Source organism: Mus caroli, unplaced genomic scaffold (genome assembly GCF_978045245.1).
Source record: "Mus caroli unplaced genomic scaffold, Mus_caroli_1 scaffold_7, whole genome shotgun sequence".
NCBI lineage: Eukaryota > Metazoa > Chordata > Mammalia > Rodentia > Muridae > Mus > Mus caroli.
This window is the reverse complement of record NW_028227262.1, coordinates 86,904,073-86,917,112: the sequence shown is the minus strand read 5'-3', so window position 1 is coordinate 86,917,112 and position 13,040 is coordinate 86,904,073. Positions and strand designations below refer to the sequence as shown.

At 35.1% G+C, this 13,040-nt stretch overlaps 1 protein-coding gene across 2 annotated transcripts in view; it reads left to right on the top strand.

The window, feature by feature from the left end:
- Positions 1 to 13,040, top strand: part of Ccser1 (coiled-coil serine rich protein 1) — a 1,169,843-nt gene that overhangs the window by 768,191 nt on the left and 388,612 nt on the right. For both annotated transcript variants that reach the window (XM_029478490.2, XM_021165504.3), the window contains exon 10: positions 1,947 to 1,991. In XM_029478490.2, coding sequence (XP_029334350.1) covers positions 1,947 to 1,991 — 45 coding nt within the window. The remainder of the gene's footprint in view (positions 1 to 1,946; positions 1,992 to 13,040) is intronic.

Here is a 13,040-nt window from a genome sequence, read left to right as displayed (position 1 = left end):
GGATGAGCCAGATAATGAGAAGGAGCCAGAAGATTAAAACATATTGCCAAGGTTAATATGAGGCCAAGTAGAGTAATTCAGTCAGAAGCCCAGAGAAGCTGAATAGAATCAGCAGAGAGATTAGAGTGTTTGGAAGCTAGAAACTTCCAGACCTAGACCTAGGGATAGTTAGAACAGAGAACAAAATGCTTTGGGCTCAGCACAAGCCATGTATTCACACAGCATGGGTATGGCTCTGATCTCGTCCTGGCATCATCTCAGCAAATAAAAGCAATAGTTACACTGAGCCATGTCTCCAGGCCCTGTTAATATACTTTAATGACATGTAGTACCCATATCACTTTATTGGATAAATATGAGGTTTTGATATGTATAGAAAAAGTATAACAATCAAATTAGCATAATTAATATATTTATCACTTCAAGAATTTATAGTTTTTTTTTTAATTCTCCTGACACGAGCAGCTGTTTTATAAAGAAGAAAATGAAAAGAAGTCAGTCTGAATTTTGAGAATATCTCAGCCTTTATTTTTATATCTTCAGTATCAAAGTAACATGTGTATAAGAAAGTACAAACTTCCTTTGAAAATTCTTACCATTTAGAAAGCTTTTGTGTCTTCTTTCCATTTCCCCTTCTGCCCAGCTCAAAGTATGCTAGCTACAGCATTAGCATTTCTTAAGTAAAGTGCTTCCCAGCATTTTAAACGTATTAATTTTTTAATGTTAAATTGTGTGATTCTGTGTGTGGGTATATGCACTCAATAGTAGATGCCAGTGGCCTTAAGATGGAGTCAGATATCTGGGAGCTGAAGTAAATGCTGATTGTGAGCCATCTGACCTAAGTATTAGGAGCTAAACTGCAAGAGCAGCATGCTCTTATAACTGTTGAGCCATGTCTCTAGGTCTGCTTCTAGGTCTCCCAGTGCACAGGACAACTTGTGTTGGCATAGAACCTGGGCTTCTGCATTAGAGTGAATACCAGTGATCCCAGGATGTTGGAGCTCAATTAGTGTGCTCAGAAGAGTTACTGTCTCTGTAGGAGTTTTTTCTATGCCTTTCTTCTCCAACCTAGAAGATGGCTGGCTCAATGTCATTCCAAGCTGTGGTCTGTACAGATGTCTATTACAGGCCTCATACTTATAACTAGAGAATTACTTTTAGAACATCATCTCTTGAAGTTGATCATTACATCTATTTGGCATAATCATGTAATATTTGGGGATTCTCATATATATATATATATATATATATATTATATATATATAATATATATATATATATTAGACATATATATATATGTCTAATACGATGCCTGAGTCAGAGTAAACATTTAACAGATGACACTGTAAGATAAAAGAGAAAAAAGAAAGGGGAAAAGTTAGAAAAATGATGAGAAAAATATGAAAGAAATTGAGTGTTGTAGCATTGCTTATTGTTATTATAACTGTGGGTAATGTGACTTTCATTTCATTTCTTCAAGGCAAGAAACCACTTCAGGGATTACTGCAGGAATTAAATTTATCATTTGGTTTTGATAGAAAAATCAATCTTATAATATATTCCCTTATTATGTTTCATTGACTCAATAAAGATAGATTATACATAATCCTGGTGTGGATGGATTGATAGATGATAGATAGACAGACAGACAGACTGAAAGATAGATAGATAGCAGAAAAGCAATCAATGTCTATTTTTCCATCTTGTGTCATGAACTCATTTTGCAATTACCTTGATAATAAACAGGTTAAATCTCTCTTGAAAGCATAGTGTGTATTTGGCTAGGCTTGCATTTTCTTCTACTATGGAAAGCACTCGTAACACTAGAAAAGGGAATTTCTTTGTGAGAACTAAATTCTGAGTACTTTCCTCTACTACAGTGTTCTTGTACTGATTATGAGTTGATACCTTGTGTATAGTTATGTATTATATTTATTTTCTTCCAGGGTTTAAGCCTGAAACGACTGGAGGCTGTACAAGGAGGGAGAGAGGTAAGAAAATGTAAGGGGAAGAAGAGAGGGAAGGAGAGAACATGGTTGAGGTGGGTGGTGTAGTGTTAGTGACTAAGGACATTGATATTGTAAATACAAATGTGAACATACATGTAAATACATACACACATATATACATATATGTAGAAGTATATATACATATATGTATGTATATATTTTCTCATATTCCCATTCATTATGCATATGTTTAAATTAAGATATTATTTATATAAGTAGACAAATATGCTTATTTCTTTGATGTTGAAGAAAATAATATTAATCTTAGTAAGGAAGTTGAAGAAAATACCATTCGTCTTGGAAGGAAGTGTTTCTATTTATATGGGTTTCCAAAGCAGCATGTCCTTCAGAGAGCTCAGAAAAGCCTTTCCAGCAAAATTTGCAACATAATATTTAAAATACCTACTGTTGAATTAGCAGAATTCATGTAAGGATGATATATGTACAAACTTGTTTTGCACTTGTTCTGGTCACACTAAAGTTCTTATATCTTCTTTAATAAATGTTGATTTCCTCAAATGCTTTATAAATACAGTGAATTCACATTGAAGCAATATGGCAATATGACATCATATTATAAATGCTTTTATCTTCTAATCAAAGGGTGATGACAACTGCTGACATTCTCTCTTCTTGATATACAAAAGTTGGATTCTGAATTCTAAGTTAATGGGAGGGGTGGGAAAGGCAGAATATTTGATTCAATAAGTCAGTACTTCCTTTGTAGAAAATTTATTATTATTTTCTGTGAAATTATCTAACCAAATATTGGCAAAACTAGAGGTGTTTTTCTATTACAAAATAAGAAACAAATCTTCCGTCTATCACTTGTGATTTCATTCTCTACAAATGGACTTCTTTCTTTGTGAGTAACACTTGCTCATATCCTCTCCATTCTAATTTCTTCATGGGTATTTTCTCTTTCTGCTTATCATTTAGAGTCCCCCTCCCTTACTCTTATTTCTCATACAAAGGAATACTTTCTATTAGTGGCTCAGATAAGTTATCACATCAGAGAAACAACTGGAGAGAGTGAAATATAGATGCATTCTTTAGGAACTTTTCATGATGTAAGAACCAAGACTCCATATTCAGTAGGATTGATGCACATAAGCACTCACAGAAGAGTAGGCAGCATGTGTGGATCTGCAGCGTCATGTAACTTAAATCCATTGCTGCAAATGCAAAGTGCACACAAAATCCCATTCCTAACATAGAAGCTGTTTGAAACTGATAATTGTGGGGAAAGAAAAAATCAGTTTTGTACACTGGAGTGTCACTATATATGTTAACCATAACCATAATCTAGGGCAGACTCCAAACTCAGGAATAGATGGCCAACACTGAACAGACTCAATGTACTTTCTGTTTCAGTTTTTTTATATATTTTGTCTATTTTCATTTTCATTTGATTTTCATTTTTGAGAGAGACAGGGAGAATAAGTATGAGGAAGTTGGCTCACTAGACGAGTGGTTTGACCTAGGAGGTGTCGAACAAGGAAAAGTCATGATCAAAATATATTGTATAAAAAATTAAAGAAATATAAAAATTTAAATAAAAATATTTACTCTTAAGTATTATGAATTTTCAGTTCTTTTATTACTTTGCAGGTCTAAAGGAGAAAAGCAGGCAGGGATACTTGACATTTTATCAAATCCCAATCAAATTCATACCATGCATGCATCAGGTAAATCTTAAAATCTAAGAGTGCTGTACCATTCAATAATTCTTGTTAATAAAAAGGAAAGCATAAGGGCTGAAGCGATAGTGTGGCAGTTAATTGCATTTACTGTTCAAATAGAAGACCCAGGTTCAGTTCCCATCATTCACATAGCAACTTAAAGCTACCTGTAACTCCAGTATCAGAAGATCTGATTCCTTTTTCAGGCCTTCATTCACAGACACTGCATGCACGTAATACACAGGCGTGCATAAGGACAAAACACCCAGACACCACACACACACACATACATACACACACACACACACACACACACAATTTTAAAGAAAGGAAAATCTTTATCCTGACTTTTAGAGCTTTAATCACAATATACTATTAACTAATACATAGAATTAAAATATAATAACCAAAATCATCAAAGACTCTCTAAATCAAAGTGTGTATTCAAAGAAACCAAGAATCAGATATTTAAATTTGTATAAGAGCCACCCATCAAAATGGCTCAGCTGGTAAGGGTACCTGATTTCTCTTCCAGCACAACTGGGTAAAGCCATGGCTCCTGAGGATGACATCAGAGACTCTTATAGGTGCAGTGACTGCTTTTCTTTGGAAGTACTAAAACATGTTGACTTACAGAGCACACTGATGATGTCCTACGTGATAGTACCCACTAAGCAGCAGTGCTACAGTTCCTCTGTCCTTGTTCGGTGCTCTTAGGGACATATATGGGGAAGGAAACATTATATCCTTGCAACAATAGGGTAATATTGTCAAGCCATGGTAAACATAATTCATTTCATCAGGAACCATTATTTTAAAAATTAACACTACTTTAAAAACACAATGTTTCGTCTTCACTGAAAAGAGTTCTCATTGAAATCTGCTTCTAATTTTTGCATTGCATCCTATTTTAATTTTTTCTATAAATACAATTATGTATAAGGAATATGTCAGTGGTGTACTTTAAATTAAAATATATTGCCTCACAAGTATTTTTGACTTATGGAAAAAACTAATAATATGTGTATAAGACCTATACTATGTACATATATATAGATAGATACATATATGTATCTATATACATATATACATATACACACATGCACACGCACACACACACACACACACATATATATATGAGAGAGAATTAAATTGTGGTCTGTAATAACTGGGAAGACAGTTTAATCATCAAATCAATACTGCCTTAGTAATTACTTCTCCATTTGACCCTTTCTTTTCTCTGCACATAGAAAACAAATGTGGGCAATTAAAATTCAAAATAACTCCTTTATTTTCTTTTGAGGTGTTTCTCGGTAATCTGAAGCCTTCGATTTTATCTAATTACTTAAAGTTAACATTATCCATGAATTAGAAAGTGATCTGTCTTATGATACCTAACTTTAGAGAAGTTGGAGACAATGTGTAGTGGAAACCATGTTGCCCAGTCTCAGAGGTTGCTGATCTGTAAACAAAGGTTCAGTTACCATGGCTCTAGCATATGTTGAGTGTCATGAATCTTCCTGATTACTCTTGACTATTTTATAATGTGTGCAAGTTACAAGGAAGTGCAGTGTTGCCTTTGAACAGTTAAATTTTAACACAGGTGTTTTCAATGCCCGGATAAATAGTCTCTTACAATTTCTCACTGTGAACCCATCATGACCGATAAAGATTTACCTACAATGATGTTGCTTAAGATAAATTACTTTGTTCAAGTTCAAATGACAGCCATTCCCAATAGGTGTTGATGGATGCAATACTAAAGACCAATTGGCAAATATTTATAAGAAGGTTTAAGAAATGTCACTGAAAATGTTCTATTCACTTCTTGAGTTAATGACAACAGCTTGAGCATGCATGGAAAATTGAACTAGGCAGTAATGTGCGATTTAGATAAGTGGAGAATCCTATTACAAAGCTAACAGCTGTGCAGGAAAGGCAGATTTGAACACTACTGTCTGTACAAAAGTCCACATTTTTCACTTCACTGGGAATAAAAGATGGCTCCTTCTGGAAGCAAATATGAATGGCCATGTCCCAGAAACACACATTTAGGTTACCTCAAATTCCCTCTTCCAATATGGATTCAATTTCATGAACGTTTTATAATGACAAAAGGAAGAAAGTCATAAATCAAGGTGCTTTCAAATTTGTTGGTAGAAACGGTAAATGCAGGTTTCACACACAGCACAGAAATATCATCTACAGCCCTCAAATGTTGTCTTAGTCTTTTGGTTGTTGGATAAATAGGATTTTATTAAGCAAATGCAATCAACAGTTTTCACTTGTTATCAGATGGTTACGTCAATCTTCTTGGATTGATGGGGGGAAAAGAAAGATTCTTTACTGGACTCAAGATAGGCCAAGATAAATAGTAATTAGGCTCTGGATCTGAAGCAACAATTTCTTTACCATTCTGAAGTTTTAGTCACTTAACTGGCCTTTGTAGACACTCCATCTCTTCAGACATTCTTGTTCACATTACTTCTTGTAATGTATCAATTATACACTATACATCGATTATGTTTCCAGAAGATCTGGGATGAGTGTGTGTATTATAGTGGAATTTTTTAAAATGATAATAGGTGAATAAATTGTCGATGTATCTGTGTCTTTGCATGCTTTTATTGCATGTAATCATTGGGAGTGCTCTTACTGTGAAAGAAAGGTTTTGAGAATAATATATAAAATGTGACCATGTAACAATGATTTCCTCATGGTTATGAACTAGGTTCCTCCATCCAGTGGAATTCACAGTTCATTCAAAAGCCTCAGTTAGGCTTCACGGATAAACATAGATATGAATCAGTCTTCTCAGAATACTTCTTATTATCATGTACAGTGATTTTATGAAAATACCAGGAAAAATTAAATTATCAGGTTTTTTTTTAATGAAGAGGTGTATTCTTCCATTTTAAGAGGCATTATAGTTTGTAAATACACATTTTTTCTGTTAACGTTCTACTTATGGTGAGTATTATTTAAGCATGAAATATTCTCATGAATGTAATTATTTCATTATATCTTTAATGTCTTTGTCATTAAGCTTACATAACTTTGCATTGTTTATGTATTGAAAAATTACACATTTCTGTTTTAATTTGAAAATCAGTCAGGCCTGGGATCCCAGAGGAAGAAATTCACAAAATGAAATAAATTCTCTTCTAAATGTTGAAATAATTTATCTGTATGACTTTAAGTAGCATGGAAAAATCACACAGATTTTTTTTCCATTTGTGTTTTAATGATAAGTATTAAGCAGATAATGAATTACTAGGTATTTTTAGTTAAGATATATATATATTTTTAATTAAGTTATATATATATTCTTAAATGTCTGTCAGGCCAATGGAAATAATCATTTTCAGATGTGGAACACTCAGAGGGTGAACCCAGAAGAGGATAAAGTCTGGACTGTTAATAAAAAAGAAAGTAAGAAAGAAAGAAAGAGAGAGAAAGAAAGAAAGAATAAACCACTGACTTCTAAGAATATAACAACATGATGAAAAGTTTTAGAAATAAGTGTCAGCCCATGTGCCAGGATATCAGTGTTCTCAAAGACCTGATACTTTTTTGTAATTTTTAACTCAAGAAAGAAACTATATCTTTATTAGCTCTTTGAGATTTTCATATATGTTTTGAACTTGTTCACACACCCCCTCTACCTCTTCTAAGACTTACCCTCACTGCAGCACCCACCCAGGTTTTGTGTTCTTAGGGGATTTTGTTTTGTTTTGTTTTGTTTTCATATAAAGACCACTTCTGTCCAAATACTCTTTGATGTCTGCCCTTTCACTGGAGGATGGTCAACTTACCAGAGTAAAGCAATTTTCCCTCTGCCTGCAGCAAGCAGGTATCAATAGCTCCACGACTCTTGTCACCCTCTGAGATCCGGTCTGTGGTATCCTTGTACAGATTTTGTACATGGTGTCCCATCCTCTGTGTGATATTATGGCAAGCTGCACTGTCGTGTCCAGAAGACACGGTTTCCATGTAGTCAGACACAACATCTGATTCTTAAACTCTTTCCTCTCTCTTTTACTCAATGTCCTCTCAGCCTTGGGTATAATTTTTAGTTTTTCTCTTATGATTTAATATTTTGTATCACTTTGTGGCTTCTATTATATGCCTTTGATAGCTCTGTTTTAAACAGAAAACCTACTTCTAGAAAATCTTCAAGATTAGCATTTATCTTTATATGTTGATCCTAGTTGTTTTCTATTAACATGGCAGAAAAAAACAGCAGGAAAAATGGCTAAGAGATTTTAAGAATGAAGCAATTAAAACAAAGGAAACAATGAGATTTGCGGTATGGACTAGTGGTACTGCTTTTCTTAGTTTGTGACACGCCTATGTTTTTAGTACTGTGAACTTAATTACACTTTCCTTATGATCTCTTGTACAAATATGCTAAAATTTCAACTCTTATTCAACTGCATATTTTGAAAGTCACATTTATGTGTTTAGTAGGTATGTGTTCATACCTCATGTATGCTATGCTCCATGTCTGAGAACACTCTATTGAATTTGGTTCTCAACCATGTTGTGGTATGGAGAAAATAAACCTGATGTCAAGCACCCTTACCTGTTAAGCCATCTTGACCTCAACTGGGGTGTTCTGAGAGATCTGTAAGTGCTCTTAACTGCTAAGTTATTTCTCCAACTCCTATCCTTCCCTTTTTTTAAAAACTAGATATTTTTAAAGGTTCATCACTCTTGCCAATGAGATTTACTTGATTTATGGCATGACTTTAATTAGGATTGGTAAAATATAAAGTACCTTATTTTTATCCTTTAAACTGAAAATTAAAAAAGAAATGAGAAGTAATTATGCTTACTAATCAATGTTTTATTTAAGTCGATGGCTTCCCAGGAGTTTGGTTGAAATATCCAGTGACACTTTAGTTGGATTTTGTCTTTCTCTGAAATTATCAGTTTCAAATTACTTCTTGGTTAGGAGTGGGATTCTGTTTTCAGTAGTGGAATTGTATGTTACACCAATCTGAGTAGATAGTATCCATGCTGCCTTACCAGCCTGTGAGTTTGTGTGTTTATCAGTCTTGTTGCATATAGAAGACATTGTTTCCTTGAGTCATCTACCACCTCTGGCTCTTAGTCTTTCTACCTTCTCCTTTAGCATAAATGCCTAAGCTTCATGTAGTAGAATTTGATGAAAACAGCCCATTTACAACTGAGTGTTCTAAAGCCTTTTACTCTGTGCATATTTTCTAGTTTTGGATTCCTGTGTTGATTTCCATCTCCTTCTAGATTTTGTGATGAGTGTCTGGTGAATCACTATAGGTATAGTGATATGCCATTAAGAGCCATTTTAATGGTATGATCCTTTAGAAGAATATTACTGGTAGGATTTCCCCTGGACTTATATAGTGATACATTCGTGGCTACTTTAGTAATGACAGATGTGGGTTCCATCTCATCAAAAGGGCCTTAAGCCCAATAAAATCTGGTTTATTTCTTCTACATTTTGGCACTGTTCCACCAATATATCTTGCAGGCTTGTGATTGTTTGCTACTCATTTGTAACTGGATGATATTGATGATTACCCTTTTCCTTTGGTAATATTCAGAGTACCCTCCAGCTCATGAATGCTAATCAACAGGGATAAAGCTTCTAGTTGGGCACAAGCTTGACTGTTCTGTGCATGATAGTGCGAGAATAGTCTTCAGCAAAAAGACCTCATGGTTTACCATCAGATTGTGGAAATTGACCAATAACATTACCCATTGGGATATTTAATTATCCATATGAACTTTTCTAAACCATCAGAATCAGGGTATCTTGAACTAATCATACCTCAAAGAGGATTTTCATACTCTAAATTGTGTTTGAGATGACAATTTCTAAATAAGTCATCAAAACCTATGTGGACTATATCAGTTAATCTAATCAATTTCTCCATTTCCTTCTTCCTATTACAGAATAGGAGTAAGATTCATTTCTCTGAGGATCATGACTTGGAGGGCAAAATCTAAAGTTGCTGGGTTAATGAGGTTTGAGCCACATCCTCACATGTTCTACATTCTGCAGGAATTTTCACTCTTGAAATGGAAGTACTCATTTGTTTTTATTGTCAATGACCTTCAAAGAAACTAAGCAAAAGAATATGTCCATCAAGTCAAAGTAAACTTATAAGAGTTTTGGTTGTCAAAAGAGTAAGAAGTCACAGACACAGCTGGGGCGGTGGTGGCACACGCCTTTAATTTCAGCACTTGAGAGGCAGAGGCAAGTGGATTTCTGAGTTCGAGGTCAGCCAGGTCTACAGAGTGAGTTCCAGGACAGCAAGGGCTATACACAGTTTAGTGATATCTCAGGCAGAAAACCATAAATGACACAAATCAGGCACTTACAAATCTGACTAACTGCAAAGTGTGTAAAAACAATGACAGAGAAGTATTTCCCTGAGAAAAGAATGAAAAGGATGGAGGAGGGAAGTTGTTAGAAGTCATCTCATGGGAGGAAGAAAGCATCTTTGACAAGTCAGGGAGAAGTGAAGACAGACAACAATGTGGACATGTGTTGGGGTGAAATGCAGTAGGCACCCTTTTAAGAATCAGTTCTCTGCTCACCAACTAGGGATGCTTGTAGACAGAAGTCGGGGCAGGAAAGTGGGTTGAGAGATTCTTTTGGATGTAAGATTGACCATTTCTAGCAGTATATAAAGAATGGTGATCAGTGAGCAAATGAATGAAAAATGATGGCACACAATTGCAAATGGCCAGCCAGTATCTCAGTCTGCAGGGGCAGTGTCAGGAATGCAGGAAAGCAAGTCCAAGATACTGATTACTGTAGTCTCAGGAAGCTATCATTACTTTACCAAACTAAAGAAAAAATTTCAAAATGGCCTAGGCATGGATAAAACTTTTAAGTATGAGAAACCTATCACACACACACACACACATACACATACACACACACACACACACACACACACACACACACACACTCACACATGGATACAAACAGACGCACGGACACACACAGAGACATACACATGGACACATGCATACAAACTTCTGCCCCCCTCCCCCATTTACAATGACCTTAAGCAATAATTTAAATTCTAGCTTATTAGGCAAAAACTAAAGGTATGTTAAGATAAATATGTTCCTGGAAATTATACAACCGTTTCACATTTTATTGGGTGGAATTACTCCATTTGGGTCATACATATGAGTTGACATGCAACAAAAGCAGGAATTTGACCTAAAGAACCAAACAAGAGACCAAACAAATAATTTGCTTTCAAACAAAATGAAACTCTGTGATGAAAAGACAACACTGGAACATTTAGGAGGTTATCAAAGCTTAGTTGTCTAAAAGGTGTAAGTCTTGCAACAGCTTCTGTGTCCTGGACACTAGGCTAGAATAATAAGGACAGTCGTATAACAGGCCAACAGTGAAGTTTCAAGTGACATAAGAGGATTTCAATGAAAGGTAACTTTCTTTGTTGCTTACAAAAAGCATCTTCAATCCTAGGAGTAACAATTTGCTATTGAACAACAGTGATAGTTTAGTCTCTACTAGATTTACCTCACCATCTGGGAGACTCAAAAGACCTGAGGAAAACTTATATCAAATAAGGTCTTGAGGCATAGGTGCTAAGTGCACCCCACAGTAACACCATGATATATGGCCATTGACCTCAGAAAATGACACAAGTGTAAAAAATAAAATAAATTTCTAAGTCATTAATCAAGCAAAGAAAACTAAGTTCTGTAGGACCCAAAAGCAATAAAAATAAATGCTTAAATCTTGGTTTAGGTTTTTGTGGGGGGAATTTAGTCAGAGTGTCAAAAGTCTGTCTAGAGTATTAAAGGTGATTCTAGTTAACCATCTGGATAAACTGGTTCAGGCTTCATCAGGGTAGGATTTATTCAGATGTAAACAATGACAAACACTGTGGTTCACTTCATCATTACAAGTAGAAGCTTCTTGAAACCTTGAAAATACAGAATGTATATTATTGTTATTTTGGTATTATGTATAACTTAGCAGAAATAATATCCTTTCTAATTTATTTGTGTGTTCATGTGGAATAAGTAATTCCTGTGTGTGAGGGTTTAATTCTTGGCTTTGTGAATAATGTATTTAATTCCTTTTGCTATAAACACACTGCTTTACTCCTCTGGAGATCTGATCTTCTCCTTCCCATCTGTTGGAAAAGAGCTCGTTAACTCCTTTTATCATAACTCTTTTCAGCTTTCATATTTGCTGTATGTTCACTTCCTGTTTTTATGCTACCCACAAATAGTGTTGACATTTGTTTAGTCTATGACCCCAATCAGCCTGATGAAAACAAACACCTTTGATTAGTTTTGCCACTAACTTGAGCATAGTACTACATTCTAAGCCTCTTCTAGGTGACCAATATGTCACACATGTGCTAGTTATGTAGGGAATTCTGATCACCTATAGAAGAATATGTATGATGCTTTTTCACTCATTAATCCATTCATGTTTTCACTTTACACTCCAATATCTGTCTCCCTCTCCTCCCAATCCCTGACTCACACAGCTCCTCCCCCATCCCTATCTCCTTGTCCTCTGAGAAGGAGGAGGTACCTCTGGATATCATCCTGTTTCTTTACATTCTAAGAAATTCCAACACTTTATAGAGATGCCTATGTTAACTTTGTTCAAACTATCAGCCTAAGAAAATTTACTATTTTACACTATATTCATTGAAGCTGCCATAACAAAACACCACTACTGAGTGGTTTTAACAATGAAAATATACTAGTTTAAAGCCAGTATTGAAGTATCATTGGCATTGGTTTTCCTGTAACTTCCCATCTTGACTGCATTGTTGCTGTGATCTCACATGGTGATTGCTCTGAGCATGAAAAACCACTTTATCTTTTTGTCCATATAAATTTCTTCTTATCGCAGGCATCATTCATACTGAATCAGTGTCTATCCTTATAACATCTCTTAATATTAATTATTGCCAATGCTAAGGGCTGATTACCCTCCGAATATATCATGGAATTACTAAATTTTATTTTAAATGTTTTCCAAATGACCATGTGTTTAAAACTAGATTCTCAGCCTAACATTATCCAGCCTTGTGTAATGTTAATAGGTGGGAACACATAGGAGATCTCTTTGATCACTGAGTGAGAAGGAGGAATGCCAGTTTCTCAGGGCATCATCATATTCATAGGCATTGCTGCAGAAAACACTAGCAGAGAACTGGAGAATCACCTGGATTCTCCTGTGCAGGGGCCCTAGCTTTCCAAAGCTCCCCTACAATGCCTTCTCAGACAAAGATGCAAACAGACAACAGAGAAACCTTAGGGATGATTGTCAATGGAATGAAAATGATGG